The sequence below is a fragment of the Trifolium pratense genome, linkage group LG2 (genome assembly GCF_020283565.1).
Source record: "Trifolium pratense cultivar HEN17-A07 linkage group LG2, ARS_RC_1.1, whole genome shotgun sequence".
NCBI classification, from domain to species: Eukaryota; Viridiplantae; Streptophyta; class Magnoliopsida; order Fabales; family Fabaceae; genus Trifolium; species Trifolium pratense.
The window spans coordinates 24,831,015-24,848,039 of NC_060060.1; the positions used below are offsets into that span (position 1 = coordinate 24,831,015).

General features: G+C 32.3%; 2 protein-coding genes across 4 annotated transcripts; one reads left to right on the forward strand and one right to left on the reverse strand.

Annotated features, from left to right (window-relative positions):
• Positions 1-1,533: 1,533 nt before the first annotated feature.
• Positions 1,534-4,629, forward strand: LOC123908995 (PLASMODESMATA CALLOSE-BINDING PROTEIN 3-like). The gene is made up of 4 exons (XM_045959762.1): positions 1,534-1,887; positions 2,150-2,395; positions 2,491-2,524; positions 3,915-4,629. Exons 1-4 carry the CDS (start codon positions 1,836-1,838, stop codon positions 4,300-4,302), a joined length of 720 nt encoding a protein of 239 aa, XP_045815718.1. The 5' UTR covers positions 1,534-1,835; the 3' UTR covers positions 4,303-4,629.
• A 3,764-nt stretch (positions 4,630-8,393) lies between these two features.
• Positions 8,394-12,655, reverse strand: LOC123909905 (uncharacterized hydrolase YugF-like). Of its 3 annotated transcripts, none has more exons than XM_045960833.1 (10): positions 12,300-12,655; positions 11,234-11,328; positions 11,053-11,150; positions 10,905-10,954; positions 10,375-10,470; positions 10,161-10,250; positions 9,987-10,079; positions 9,758-9,853; positions 8,973-9,038; positions 8,394-8,792 (listed from the first exon to the last, which is right to left on the reverse strand). In XM_045960833.1, exons 1-10 carry the CDS (start codon positions 12,489-12,491, stop codon positions 8,622-8,624), a joined length of 1,047 nt encoding a protein of 348 aa, XP_045816789.1. In that variant the 5' UTR covers positions 12,492-12,655; the 3' UTR covers positions 8,394-8,621. The 3 variants fall into 3 exon arrangements, with proteins under 3 accessions (XP_045816789.1, XP_045816791.1, XP_045816790.1); XM_045960835.1 differs by lacking the exon at positions 12,300-12,655 and adding an exon at positions 11,684-11,875; XM_045960834.1 differs by lacking the exon at positions 12,300-12,655 and adding an exon at positions 11,402-11,668.
• Positions 12,656-17,025: the final 4,370 nt, after the last annotated feature.

The following is a 17,025-nucleotide window of genomic DNA, read 5'->3' on the forward strand; positions in this document are numbered from 1 at the left end:
AAACTCAAAAATAGGTCGAGGTGAAATTTTTACTATTAAATTACTTGATAAAACGAATTATTAATATGAGATAGATCATATATAATTAAATTATGAAAAATTAATATATCTACGTTTTGTTCTAGTATGCATTCCTCAAGTTATAAGTAAAAACTGGTTTGCTAAAAAAAAAAACTAAAAATTGGTAAAAGAGATTTATGTATTTGGTCAAAATTATTAACGAAATGTTAAAATGCATCACACATTTTTTAACTCACTTTTGCTTATGATTTATTAGAACTTAGGGAGAATATTTATTAGGGCTGAGTATTGGCCGGGTTCGATCAGTATTAGGGTTGAGTATTGGTTGGTGTCGGGTCATACGAACGACGAGTAGAACGAGTCGGTTTTAACGTGTTAGATTGAAACTTTATTGTCCCCATGAGCTTAGCTCAGTTGATAGGGACATCACACTATATGTGCAGGAGTTGGGGTTCGAACCCCGAATATTCCACTTATTCACCTTTAAGGTGGATTTTCTATCTACTAGGCTACTTGACAAAATTCCGTAAAAAAAAAAGGCTACTTGACAAAAGAAAAAATTGAAATTTTATTATTACATCTAAAATTTCATTGATCCATATACATCTTTATTCTTCAAATAATTCAACACCTCATATACAAGACAACAAAAGATAGAAGAATTAAATGGACAACAAATAAGGTGACATACAATTACTTTGTTTGAAATTTGTAGATCCAAAGATAATAATTGACACTAGATGAAAAGTACAAATTAAAATAGATTTTTACAACTCTTTGTCCAACGTATTAAAAGGTTGTACAATATATGAGGTTTCTATCATCTATACAAACAAAGTAGGGAGGGAGAGAGATATCCTAACTGTTGTTCGGACGATTTCAGTTGTCAAGATATAAATGTTTAGAGACTCACACATCGATCTTCTACAGTTTTTGATCTAATACCTAACCTACATGCTTGACCAAATGCTTTCATGTGATGGTGATTATGTTGGAAATGGATTCCCTGCAGTCACTATTTGACTGCAGGTTAATCTGAGCCATTGAATTTTATTAATGTATTTTATATATTTGATCAAAGTTTAATGCAATGACTCCGATATAATGACTGTATGACTGCACTGGTCTTTGACTGCATGAGATCCAGGTCCAATTATGTTAGTTTTAAGTCGGGTAATAAATCTGCACTCAGTTACTTTTGTACACAATCTACGGTTAGGTTCACTATGGAGCCTGTTAGCTAGTGGACATTTCTAGTGCCAACGCACTGCTTCAGAAGAAAATATCAGCACAAACAACCATATGCAACAAAGGCAAGGCCCATAGGACAGCAGTGGTCCATTTCCCTTTTCCACAGAACCATCCTAAACTAGGTTGAGCTACTCACATGAGTTTAGGACCGTTTGATAATATAGACAAACTTGTCTTATATTATACGTATCTTTTTATGTATGTATACTTTTTTGGTACACGACATACAGTATAATATTATATTGTATAGTAGTATTACATAAGCTTCAACTTTATTACATACATGAAGCAACCCTTTCAATTAAATTATTCATTATTCTTCAACAAAAGTTTAATTTAATTGATAAACTAATTAATGTACTATAATACATAGTACATAATAACGTTACACACATTAGAATATTATACAAGACACACACTCTGTTCCAGAAATTTCATTCTCCTAACTATGCTTCTTATTTTCTCTCTCTTTCTCTCTGCCACATATTAAAGTACCCTTCTGAACTTTGATCCAATTTTCATCTTATAGATTTCACACATAACATCACCATCATCATTAAATCATGGCTCTTCTTGGATATTTTCTTCTTTTCCTTTCCCTCACTGGATATTCAAGTAAGCAACAAGTGCTTAAACAACCTTTTTAGTTACAAAAATACATCTCATCACTTTTTTTTTTATTTCTAGCTTTTGTGTTTGATTATGTCATATATCTCTTAAAATGGTAAAACCCATTTTCTTCAAAAAGTTCCCTTTTTTCTTTTTCCACTCTTTGTCTCAATTTGATTAAACCCTTTTTTCTTTAGACACAAAAGATATGATTTTTATATAGTTTAGTTATTAATTATTAATTTTTTTTTTTTTGTAATTTGAATAGGTGGTGCTCTTTATTGTGTGTGTAAAGATGGTGTGGGAGATCAAAATCTTCAAAGAGCAATAGATTATGCTTGTGGTGCTGGAGCTGATTGTACACCAATTACACAAAATGGACCATGTTTTCAACCCAATACTATTAAGGATCATTGCAATTATGCTGTTAATAGCTATTTTCAGAAAAAGGGTCAAGCTCAAGGAAGTTGTGACTTTTCTGGTTCTGCTGTTACAAGTCCAACTCCACCTCCTAGTAAGTGTTCTCTAATTTCTACCATCTTTCAATTTTTTTGTCTAAAAATCATTTTCACTAACTTTTTTTTTTTTGTTGTTGTCTCTGATCTACAGCTGCATCATCTACATGTACTTTTCCCTCAAGTGGGTATGTTTCTTGTTTATGATCCATGGATCTTGCTATTTTGTTTTTAATTTTATCTATCTAGTGATTTGAGTTAATGATTTTGCAAAATCTAATATGATACCAAACATGCATTAAGTCTATGAAATAACCGGGTGGGGTGGGTAGTTCATCTGGTTTGAGCTAACGGCTAAAAGAGTTAAAAGTCGTCCGGGTTCAGGTCTGGCAAAGGTGAAAAATACTAACATTAACGATTAATTACTGTAATTTCTTGATTTATTTTTTGCTAATGATAAGTTGTAGTGTTTGTTTTTCACAATGTATTAGACCCATTTTCCAATTAGAGAATATTAAGTTAATATTAACAAGTTTTTAATTTTAGAAATCAGTTTTTTTTTTTGTTTGCTTTTCTGGATTTAGTTAGAATTTAGCATTTGTTAAAGTAGCTCTAGGTTTCATTTATACTGATGAACATGTATTTTTTATTTTTTTTAATGCTTTGTATGTTACCTTTTTTGTAATACTTTTTCAAGTTTACATTACATTAGCCAAAAAGGCATTTTCTTAGGGGTTGATGTATCCACCGCCACTAGACAAGATTTACATTCATGCCATGATATGATTGCTCTTTTGTTGAACATTAGCTGTCATGAATAGGATGTTGCACTATTAATTATTTGTTTTGTACTCTTCACCTATGTTTTTTATTCCTAGATCTATGATCATGTAGTATATAATAGAGTAAATAGCTAATTTTTTTACTGAAAATCAAATAAAATAAAAATAAATGAATATATTTTTATAATTGCTGGATAAAATGGTCTTTTAGTGTATGTTTAATATCATGGTAGGTATTCCAAAATCATACCATAATTTTCCAAAAGCTACACTCTGTAGCTTCTGCAAAATCACGGTGAATCACAGTGATATTCATCCTGATACTAAACATAGGCTTAGTGAGTACTAAAAAATCTTATAGATGATTAATTTGCCCGAAATTTGAGATCATGGAGAGCTATAATTTTTCAAGACCAAACATTTTTTTCCTCCAAGACTACTTTAGTACTCAAGTGGGTTAATAGGAATTGGATTCCCGAGTCAAATAGTTACATCCGTCTGATCTAGATCGACGACTGACTGAGTGTTCTGCACTGTCCGATCTCAAATCAATGATTGAAATGAACCACCGCTTGAACTCGAATTATAGACAATTGCGATCTGTGGTTAATGAGTTGTTAATATCCAATCAACCTAGTGCACATGAATTCGATCCGTAACTGAATAATTCTTGATCCGATTTTATTTATCTTCCTATCAAATTCCAGATTTTAATGATGCAGTTTCTCTAATAGTAGTCCATTAATCTAAATGAAAATCATATCATATGTTGATTTTGTTTGGCTTTGAAATGCAGCGGAGGAGGTACAACCACAACACCAGCAACCAGTACACCTACAGGCATATCACCACCCTCCACCGTAACTCCAACCACTCCTACGGGCACAACACCAGGTACAGGGACTGGTACCGGCACACCAACCACAGGCACACCAACCACAGGCACACCAACCGGCACAGGAACAGGAACAGGTGTAGGAACTGGAACTGGAACAGGTACCGGAACCGGAACTGGTACAACAACAGGTAGTCCTAATGTGTTTGGAATGAGTCCAACATCATCAACTGGTAATGGTAGTGGTTTCAGTGACCCTAATGAAGCTGTTCAATTAAACAAAAGCACTTATGTGTTATTACTATCTCTTGTTTTTACTTTATGGCTAGCAACTTTAAGTGACTACTAGATAGTGTAAATTTTAGGCATGGTACTTTAATATGTGGGTGAGATTTTGCCAACTACATGATGGTTGTTTATGTAATTTCATCACTAGGAATCATCCAGAAGCAAACCCCACTTTGGTCTTCTGTTCTTTTTGCTTTTGTTTTGTTCCTTCTATGTGCAAATGGAAAAAAAAAAAAAAAAAAGTAGAGAGAATTTGGTTCCTTTTTAGTGGTGAATATATTTCATGACTACTAATAAGTAGTAATATTATATATATATCACTATAGTCTGGAGTATGTATGAGCTGATGCACTATTTTTTAATTAGTTTAACCTTTCTCCATTTCATACATAAACTGTGTTTATCCAAATGATTTTGCTTTTCAACTTTTTTTGTTAATCAATGTTGATCAATGTTGATCTTTTTTTCTCGCATGATTTGCATTGATAATATTAGACATACATCATTTTCACTTTTTCAGCAACCGAACATCGTTGTGTTGGTATTTGATTTGTCATTTTCAGTTTGGACACTGATGTTTTGCCACGTTTATCAGCTACTTTTTTTTGCAATATAATTGATCAATAAATGAAGATAAAACATGTACTATTTTCTTGTGGCATCAACAAGTGTATACTTGCAATAAATAAATTCTTTATTTTATATGAAAACATCATTCAAAAAGAAAGACTATTACAATAAGAAGAAAAGTTTTGGTCTGAGACACACCCCAACCAGCTATAAGAACCAGCAAACTTTGATAATCAAGCTAGACTATGAACCACATAAGTCTTATCTTTACTTATGCTTATCAGGGAGAGGCTCTCTAGACACTCTACAGCAATGTTTTCAATCTTTACCATCTTTAAGGTTCCCTGCATACACTTCATCACAGATTCTGCATCTATTTCAAATACTACACTGCTGAATTTTTGCTATACTGCCTATTCAATACACCCAGTTCAGCCATCCGCAATTATTATCGCTTAAGCAGTGGAAATTTGAGACAATAACAGGATTGTTTTTTGTTTTACAATGAGCTGGGGATCGAATCAGGACCTATAACATACTACTCAAACCCCTCACCACTAATAACAGGATTGTGATATTCTTAGATGTTCTGAGTTGCATGTGTATTACACCGATGTTATTCAAAATCTCGTATCCTCTGTGCGCTATCTTACACCGTCTTAGATGTATTCATACATTACATCTGTTTTATTCTATTCTAAATGGGACTTGTGTTTTTCTCAAATTAATGAAAATGAATTGAGCTTTAAGAAAAGCCAATATTGACTTCTCACAAACTCGTTTTATTACTTATTACTCTTTCTAGGACTTACTTCCAAAGTTGGTGAATGAGGTTGAAGGTTGTAAAGTTGGTAGTGCACGCTGAAGTTGTTGATCTTTGCAGAGTAATGGAAGACGGTCCCTAAATTAAAAAGGGCATTCCCATTTGAGGATTTGGATAGTTTTTAAATTTCTATGTTTTTTTTTTTTTTTTTTTTTTTTTTTACAAAGGAGCATAGGATCGAACTCAGGACCTCATACATACTAACTAAATCCCTCACCACTGGACCAGTGGCTTAAATTTTTATGTTTCTATGTTATGTCCAAAATAAATTCCTGACTTTCTATTTTAAGAGTGTTTGGTTGATTTTTCATAACAATTTTAATTTTATGAAAACGTTAAAAAGTATATTATGCAAAAGAATTTGTGAAGGTCTTTCAACAAAAAAAAAAAAAAGAATTCGTGAATGTCTTTTCCCTCCGTGTTTCTCAGAAATCTCCTTCATTCATTAAAAGATATCTTCTAGTTGTCTATAATGTTTAACGAAAAATATCTTTTGATAATTTTTTTTTTGTGTGAGCAATGCAGGGAGAATAATAATCACCATATGAGAAAGGAATTTTTCTCTTCCCTCTCAGTCCCCGTGTTTCTTTTCTACCCCCGATTTTTCATTTTTTTCCTTGAATAAATATTTTGGAACGCCTTTTCCGAAATTTTTTTCCTTGGAAAAAACTTTGGAATTTGTTTTCTGAATTTGTACTACAATTTTTTTGGAAAATGCATTCCGAAAAACGGAGGGGGGCCTAGAGATAAGAACACATGGGAGTGGGAAGAGAAAACTTCTAAGAAAAGCCTCGCAATACCAGTACCAGCCCAAATTAACTATCTGTCATGCAGAAGAAGCCCAATGACTCAAAGGGGTCCAAAGCCAGCTTGCTTGTTAGGATTCCAAATTGTCTTATGTAATTTTTATTTTTGTGTTATTATTGCAATTTTTTTTGCATAAATCGGATGTTTGTAACTGCAGAGATTAATCATTCGAATCTTGTGGGACCTAAATGGGTGGTGAATTCTTCCTCTTTTTTTTTTTTGACGAAAAACGATATTCATTGATTCAAATTGTCAGAGTACATCAATCGAAATAATTACATATTCAAATTCGCTAAAAACTAAAAAGGATGAATCTGCAAACAAGCTCACAACATCCGAGTTAATAGCATAAAACGACTCAATGTCTACAAATATGACAAAGGCTACAATTGATATAATAAACTTCAAGTGTCCGAAATAGTCATGTCTCCGGATCTGCAACGTTGACGACTCTAAAATCATTGAATCTACTCTGAATTTGGATTGAAACAAATCTGCAAGTTTAAGCAAAACAAACACCATACAAAGGCGAGATAACAAACAACTCCGCACTAAGGTGAGACAAACGAATAAATTACAAAGAAAAAACTCAAATGAAACCTAAAATTATGTGTAATTCACTTATTGAATTGAAAAAGAAATAAAAAACGATCAAGAGGGGATGATTCCCGATCAAAATTAATCCTAAATCACCCCTCTCTAATGGGATGAACCAAAATAAAAAGAAGAATTAGGGTTGTAATGCCTCTGCGGCTGAAAGATTACCATGCCATTTTGTGTAAAAAACAATTAACCCAACCATTTATTTGAACTCATAAATCAAACTCGAGACCTTAGATAAGTTAAAAGAGATTTGCGCCATCTCATCAAAATGTTTTTGAATTATTATTGCAAATTGCAATCCTTATAAGTAGTCTTTTTTGTCATTAATATATTAATTTTTTTGACACATTAATATATGATTATTAATTATATATATGTTTTTCTAATTTAGTTATCATTATCAGGCCTCCAAAGCAATTTAGAGGAGAACGGATTCTCTACTGTGACATTAACCTCATGAGTCATGACGTCCTTGCAGAGGGCAGGGCCGTCCCTTTTAGCTAGTCATGACACATGTCTCACATTCTTTGTAAACTAGTGCCTTCCCTGTTAGCTAGTCAAATAACAGGGCCGTCCTTGTTATTTGTGAAGTCTAGTACCGATGGTTTCATTTTGACATTTAAGTGTACTGTTTACATGGGGGGAAGGATGGAGATGGACTATGGAGTAGTACAATGATAATATATGATATGGGCGACAGGTCACATGGGGGGGACACATGCATAGATTGGGGGGAGTACCAGATATTAGTTGGATATTTCTCGTATTAACCAAGCATTAACCCGTAACTACCAAGCACCTTCATATGTTTCCATACTGAGTTTACTCTAAAAGGACATAAACCTAACTCATATTTTGACCTAAGAAGCAGGACACACTGGCCACGACACAGACACTAACACATGACACCGATAATAATGTGAGAAAGTGACATAATTTAGTGTAATCATAAGTGTCGGTGATTGTGTCCAACACTGACGCGTGTCAGACACCGGGACACGACTAATCTGAACAGTGTCCTTAGTTCATAGATTGTGACACTATTAATCGGTTGTAATGTTGGAACCACACCATCTATGAGGTTGTTTTAGAGGAGATATTTGTTCATACTCCTGGATTAATTCATTTAATTGACAAAAGCGTCGCGTTTTGAAGTTCACCATACATCAAATCACATAGAAAAATGTCTGATATCAATCAAGTCTTATCTAACTATAGTGATGCTGTGATGGTGTGCGAGGATGCTTAGCAAGATGACCCTAAAGAATATTGTCCGAGTAGTATGTCTCGAATTTGTGATGTTTAAATAACACTCTTCTATATTTATTCACCGAAAATAGAGATCAACATTGAAAAGAGCTAGTAATATTTGTTATTTTTCAGCCAACTAAAACATCAACAATCAATTATTATGTAAACGAATATATAACATGAGAAAGGCTTAACAATATTAAGCTACTACAGCACACATTGTTTCTATCTTTCTTTATAACTCATTATGCTACTGCAGCTACATTGTTTACATCTTCCTCTAAAGAAACTGGATTTAGCTCTATCACCTGCAGGTTGACTAAAACTTAACTGATAACTTGGCTTACTTGTGAAACACATCGACTTAATTTCTTTTTCTCTGTCTTAATAAATTCAACAATGAATTTAACAGTTGAATCAGGTCTTTCCAAATGAGGAATATGCCCACAGTCGGGTATTTGGCGTAGAATTGCATTAGGTAATTCACAGTGTAGTTGCTGCAAAGAATAACAGTTTAAAAGTCAATTTCTGTTGCAGGATTAGTGTCAATAAAGGGAAAACTTATATAATTAATCATTGAGAGTCAAGACCATTACTTTCCAAGAAAAAAATAAGTACGGTGTTATCGAATTATTGTTAATCACATGCTATAAAAGTAGTGCTACGTGATAACTAACCACTGCAAGCTTATTGCTGACAATGCGGTCATTTGCACCCCATATTATCAGTGTTTTCTGCTTTACCTGTTAACAAATTCAAAACAGCTTATAGAAATGGAAATTAACTAACTTGTAGCATTTGTTTATTTTTCTATGCAAACTGATATCGTTGTCGATCCCAAATTTCATCCTCAATTGATTAAGACATACTTTTAATTGTTTTCCTAACAAAATTGGGGCTGTAATGTATAACTTGAATCAAGAAACAATATACAGGTAGAAAAGCTACCGCAACTTCAGCATGTGTCATTGAGGACGATCAAAGTAACGATGACAACATTCAATGTATACAACCCATGGCCTGTTTGTATTAGACTCAGAAGCCTCTAGAATCGATCTCGCTGAAAGGATCCCCTCGGTTGCTTTGGGTAAAATTGGATTGAATTTCAATTATGCGTTGGATTGAATCTCAGATTTTCAAACAAACATGCAACTAGTGTATATAGCACTCACATCCAAGTTTCAAATGCAAATACTAATGACCAAGGATATGATTGTAAAATTCATAACAACAACGACTAAGCTTTGTCGTACTAAGTAGGATCAGTTGCATTGATAACACAATCACAGTACTAACTAAAGACAGTACATTTAACACATATGATGCTTTGGGATACATATTTCAAGCAAGTGACTACTGTTTCAAAAGCAGTCGACAATTTTTCATACCCCAAACTATTCATCTGTTTCAAAGGGGAAGAACCCCAAACTCCATAAAAAATAACATCAAATATTGCACATACCTTTCTTATGAGGGGAGCGATTTTGTAACCGCCACTAGTCATAAAATCGACAGTAGCATCATCCCACCAAGGCAATAAGCAATGCAAGCGGCCCACCTATAAAGATGACATATGAAAAATGTTAGATCACATACTACGTTGTTAAAACTCTCGGCTATCCTATTACCAACCAAGCACAAAGTTCTTGACCATATGGTGCCATAGTTATCAAAGGGATATAGCAACTCACATTAGTCCCATCAAGGATGGTGCCTAAGGACATGTTAGTGAAGGTCAAATAGTTGGCATATAAGCGTAACGGAAGGCTCTTCAATAAATATACCTGATTCAAAACAGTGTCCAATAAATATAATGATGATCACCGATACGGGGTTAAGGTTTTAGTAAGTGGAGATATATTTACCCCGGCATAGGCTACCGATCTAGGTAAGGTTGCTAAGTTTCCAGTTCCCTCTGCATATACACTAGCATCAATCAAAATAAGTTTTTCCACCTGAAAAGATGAACTACAAATAAATCACCATAGGAATTTGATGAACTTATTTTTTAATGAAGAATCTTTTCACAAACTGTATCATGGTGGATATTAAGAATAAAAATCATTGGAAGATACATACAGCTTCTGGATAATTGACGGCAAAGTCAATGGCAACAGCAGAGCCGAGGCTTGGTCCAATCAATATCATTGGCCTTCTGATGTAGGACTTCCAAAACTGTTATATATAAATACAAGTCACCCTCAACACAGTGTTTGCAACAATGTGAGGAATTCAAGAGATGTTGAAAGAAATTGATGATCCGTGAAGACGGTTAATTCTTCATATGATAGTTTATCAACAAGTCAAAGCCTATAATTTAACTGATTTATTACCACAATCCCAATATTTTTATACAAAGCAGTGTTGATAAATAGCAGCATTACAGTGAAGAGGGTTTTAAACAAATCATTATTGTTTTGCGATACACTATTTAGTATAAAATGTAGTCAAACAGCAGTTGTAGTGGTGCTATAGCAATGTTTTGTAGCAGAATTCAAACAAACCACTATTTTCTGCGATTCGCGATTGACAACACTGATACAAGGCTTGATATATAAACACTCAGGTATACAAGAGATATACAATTGAATTAAAGAATACATAAAAACCTGATAGAAGTGATTGCGCTTTGATACCACGTCACAAGGAGGAAGGTTTTCTGATTGATAAAAAAAAATTAAGAATTGAAAGCATAAAAAACCTCACAAAGAAAGGGGTAAATAAATAAGATGCAATAGACAAAGTAATAAAACCAACCTAAATCAGAGAAACCCCAACCAAGAATGTCAACCGCCCAGGTCTCAAAACCAGCTTCTTCAAGCAATGGATATCCATATCTCCATTCTAAACATGAACTGAATAATAAGACGGAATGAAATTCAGAATCAACTTGAGCATAAAATGTGTAAACTAATTTTGTCTAGCAAAATTTAACCACCTATCGAAACCATGTAGAAGAACAATCGGAGGTTCGTTACTCTTTACTAATGGCTTCACACAACTGCTCATGATAGCATTTTCAGCAAAGCTAACCTAATTGTGTCAAATGAAACAAATCAGACATTTATTAACTGCAAAAATTAGTTGTGAAGAAGGCTATTCTTACCACAAGCATAAATCAAACAATTTTTCCCAGCGAACAAGAAAGCAAAGTTTCGTTCAATATAAATTGAAAATGAGTTCATAAATGTTAGGCAGAAAGAGTAAATTACACATCCACATGGTTATTATGAAGTAATGACTATTTGCACAAATTAACAGAAATTATCAAATGGTGATACACAAAGACTCAGTTTAGAGATCTTGGCAAGTGAATTGAAATGAAGACCAATCCTCCAAAGAAAAAGTAATTTTGTTAATTGTGTATAATAATAATAATACCACCAACCATGGTATCACAGTTAAACTAAGGATATCTTACGATCCATGTAGCACTGACACTTCAGATAGAAGACGTGTCTAACATCCAACATAAATTTGACACACATATGACACATTCTTCATGTTTTATTCTAAGATCCGGTAGTATTTCAAAAAATTTAACCAACAAACAAACAAACAAACATCTTTTTAACACCAGAATGTCTCTCCGATTTGACATTACAACAACTTGGATTAGACACATTCTATGACCACAAAAACATTTTTACATTATATTTTAACACAATACTAGTACAACCAAACAAATTAACACAATACCCAATTATTTAAAAAAAATAAAAAATACTCAATTACAGATTCAACAAATTTCTAGGTCTTCAAATCAAACAATGATTAGAACATAAATGTACGAAAATCTCAGTAACCAGACACTGAACTTAACAAACAAAGTACAAGTACTGACTCTTAATTTCAATTATTATTATACCGTACACATTTCACTTTACACAGTTAATTTGTAATAGTAGAATCTTCTGAGTAAAACTCAATTATTTTATTTTTTAATAATAAAAAAATAAAGAGAGAGAGAGAGAGAGAGAGAAAAGGGTATAACAGTATATTACAGGTACGGGTAGTCTCTGAATCCGCATTGCGAATTTTCTAGCAAAAGGGTCTTTGACAGTGTGAATTTGTTTGGGAAGAAAGGAAGGGAAGGATTGAGAAGCAAAAACAGTGAAAGGTTTGAGTTTGAAGGTGCATCTTCTTCTACTAAAGGGAGAAGAAGAACCTAAGGGTTGAGAAAAAAGTGAAACCATTTTTTGTTGTTAAGAATGAAGGAGGAGAGGAGGTTAGAGCCTTAGAGGAAAGAATTTATGGACGGTTAGCATAGCAGAGCCAGAACGTCATGTGTGTGTCAGTCATGCAAGACTCAGCCAAACACATTGTCACCTGTCCGTCCTCTTCTTCCTCAGTAGTCACTATACTAGTCACTCTTATAAATGCTTATTTGGTACTCTCTCCCACCTTAAAAAAAAACTAATTGACGCGATATGATCACGATTTGATTACTATAATGGTAATCAGAAGGATGCTGGAATCACTTGATATCAGAATAGATTTTTGAACTAGATTAAGTGGTCTAGTGAGCTGGATACAGGTGTTGAAAAAAAAAATTATAAACAAAAATCAATTCTTCAATTCATTGAATTACAAATATATTTAGGGCCACCCAAGAGCATTTAGATGAAATGGGGTGAGTGTCTTCTAGCTCTTGGGTTCGATCCCTAACTTTAGCGAGAGTTTGTCATCCATTTAGGTCTCACAAGGATCGAAAGATTAGTTTTTGCCGTTGCTAAAATACTCGATTTATGCCAACAAAAAATATACATTTAGGGTCCGTTTAAATTAGCTTATTTTTCATCTTATGAAAATAATTTATGCAAATAAAAAAGTTCTTATGTAAATTTATAATATTTTTTTTAAGGATATGTAAATTTATAAGTTTTCGCTAGTAAAAATTGTATCTTCATAAGCTATTAATTATTTTATAGAATACCTTGACAAACATTTAAATAATACATAAAAACTTATTTCTTTGTATAAGTTATTTTGTATAAGCTTAAAAATATATCAATTTAAATGGACCATTAGCCTATATTATAAACAACATATATCACTTATTCAACATATCTTAAAAGTTTTTTTTTTCTTTTGAGAAAGACTTACATGGTTGTGTGACCATATAAACACACTCACATAATTTTTTATTATTTATGAAATAATTAAAAGAATAAAATAAAAAATTCAAACTTTATGAATGTAACTAAGATAATTATATTTTGTCACGTGACGTGACCATATAAAAATAATTTTTTACGTATAATTAAATATGAGTAGTAAAGGATAACAAGTGTCTTTACTAGTTCTGTAAAAAAAAAGTGTCTTTACTAGTTAAACAAATAAATATAATAAAAGGGTCTTAAATTTGTGTTATTTATTTTTTAAAATATAAAAGAAAAAAATAATAATATAAAATTTACTTTTTAAGTAGCAGGACACCCTTGCGTCCTCACGGGAGTCGCGGCGTTGCCGTCCTCATTTGATAACATGAAATAATAATTTATTAGAAAGTAAATTAAAAGATAAAAAAAAAAAGAAAGAATATAATATTTGGTAAAAAAAAATAGAAAAAGAACAATGGTAAAACCATCACAAAAAAACTTTAGGTCTCCGTATTAATTAATATATATGAATATAAATATAGATAATGTAAAAATTATGAAACAATAGGCTAGCTTATTAATATATTAGTAAAAACATAGGTCTTGTAAAAATCACCAAAAATTTAATTGAATATTGGGTTGAAGTCCGTAAATCAAGTATAATGGAAGTAACCACCTCAGAAAAAATAATAAAATATTAAAATTATTTACTAACTTTTAAATATGTCACAAAATATCCTTAAAATGATGATGTGTCAAATTATTAAGTAGGGGAAACATGAGATTTTCATATGTATCTTCTTTTCTTATATAGTGAATTTGTTTAACTAATGCCTTTAAATTGGTTAGCAAGGCCCTACATGTTTAACACTATTGTTCAAGAAGGATACTCGCTTGTCCGTATTTCTCCATTTATTTATAAGTTAAATATGCTTTTAGTCCATATATTTTGTCTTATAGTTAATAATAGTCCCTGCATCACGTTCCGTTTCAAATTTTAACGGCCGGGACCAATTTTGATAACGAAAAAAATTGTAGGACTTTTTTTAATCATAAAAAAATGTAAGGACTATTCTTGACTATAGTATAAAATGTAGGGACTAAAAACATATTTAACCCTTTATTTATTGCTCAAAAATCATTTCATCGGAAAGTAATGACAAAATAAACATTTAAAATATTAAACATATTTTGTCTTACATGTTGTTCGGTGAAACAAATATTATTTTGGTATTTTAGAGAACTTATGCAAATGAAAAAAAATTGTCTTATGGTTTAGTAGAAGACATGAATTTTAATTTCAAATTCCTTCAGTATGTCTACCTAATCTCAAAACAATTTTAAAATCAAACACAATACAACTGAAATTGTTATGCATAATCCATTATTTTATACCACTAGATCAAATTTTTATACCACTGGATCAAATTTTTAGAGTTTACAAAATTAAACTTTAACAAATAAAAAATTACTTATAAAAAAATTAACGATGACAATTTTTTTTACACATCGATGACAAAATTAAAACACTATTTTTATACCCTCTAAGTTTGAGACCAATTGTGATTCCTATCATTTGGATATTTTAAAGGGAATAAAGTGTAATGTGAGAAAATCAATCATTATTTTATCAGCTCCATAATTTTTTTTTATTAAATAAAAGATATTCATTCATTCAAATTGAGAAGAATACATCGCTAAACAAAAAGAATGAATCTGCGAACTAACTCACAACATCCATGTTGAACAGCATAAAACGACATATTGCATAAGCCTACATATTTGACTATATTAAAGTGTCCAGAAATTACTCACTCTAAAAAAGAATGCCTATTTTAGAATGTAACAAAAAAATTGCTTATTTTTGATGATTCTGATCCCCATCACCACACAACAAACGAAAGTACAGTTGTTATGTGCACCCTCGCTAAGACGTTCTCACGTCAATGATACATTGAACAGTTTATGAATTCCCTGCAATGGTAGGGAATAAATTATTGCTATGGCTGCCACCTAGTATCAATGATTGATCAGAGTTCAAACTGCAAATTGCTACCAATAATAATACTCAATAATAAAAGACTAACGTTAAATTAGATTAAGGACAAAACTTTGATATCTTGTGTACTGTTCTTACGGTTGTCATTTAATAACAAGACCACGTGAGACTAAATCTTGTTATTTTTTTAACACATGTTTCAAGCAAGCTCCATTAAACATGAATCACACAATCACAGAATCACATAAAGTCATTAAGTTTGGTCCAGTAACGAATAAATTTTTCCGTTCACAAATCACGTGCTCGCTTTGTCGAATTTCATATTTTTTGCTCATCGATTTCAGTCCTTTTCCCATTTTCAGATCTCTCAGGATACACAGTTCGCTGCCGGAGGAGCTTCCCATTTTCATTTTTTTTTTGTATAAAAAAAAGATTTCCTTTTCTAGATTCCTTATACCATAAGCATGACCCATTCTTTTTTTTTTTTTTTGGTGATAGCATGACCCATTCTTAAATAACTTAATTAATTTACAAAATGTTGGATTGAATTGTCTATTGAATTGTGGAATTTTTTGACCGACACACTAAACTTTTGTTGGTTATAAGCCGTTGAATTTATTCTAGTAGTGAGAGATATTCTAGTAGTAAGAGATTTAAGTAGTATACCAATGATCCTAAGTTTAAGTTTGATCCTTAGTTCCATTGAAAAAAAAATATTTTTGGTCATAAGTGGAGCTAGTCATTAGATTTATGTGTTTTTAACTCTTAGGTCATTATGTAATAAAATCATTAGACAAAAATCAACACACAAGTAAGTTAATCAATAACACACTTTTAAAAAGTGTTTTTAACCGGTGTTCCGGAGACACCGGTTAGCATGATCCTTCATTTATTTTGGGACAAAGGGAGTAAGAGCATCCACAATGGAGATATTCATTTTTTTAGTATTTAACTGAGCCTCACGTGTACACATAACTCACTTATAAATTTTTAACAATAGTACTTAATAAGTATTTGATCCCTCCAACCGAGCATCTCTTAAAAAGTTCTAAATAGGTCATACCAATAACACATCTCACCAATAACTATATATCATTATAAATGACACCCACAAAAACAAAATAGATACTAATGCTTTTTGTTGAACTAGTACCTATTAGGTACTCAAATGAGTATTACTTCAATGATAGTACTTAATAAGTACTATGAGTACCTAATAGGTACTTCCAACCTCACACTTCTAGCCTATAGGAAAAAAAATAATTACATTCAACCATTTATGACAACGATTTATCATGGACGTCGTGCCATTTTTCTTGACTTATTTTTTCCACCTATTTTTTTCCCTTATAATTTCTATAGTGTAGGCTCCACAAATTTGCAAGACTAACTTTGCGAAGAATTGATTATGGTGTTACTCTTTGTACACAAATTGGTGACCCTCAACACCAAGATGAAAAAGCTAACAAATCGATAGTTGATTCAGTGGTGAGTGATGATTGACGCTGAATTTGGTAGGGAGGACCACAGTTCGATCATCCGCAACTGTGATCGGGGGAGGCTGAAACCACTTGATGCCAGAACTGACATCCGAACCAGATTAAACTGGTGGTGAAAGCAAAAAAAAAA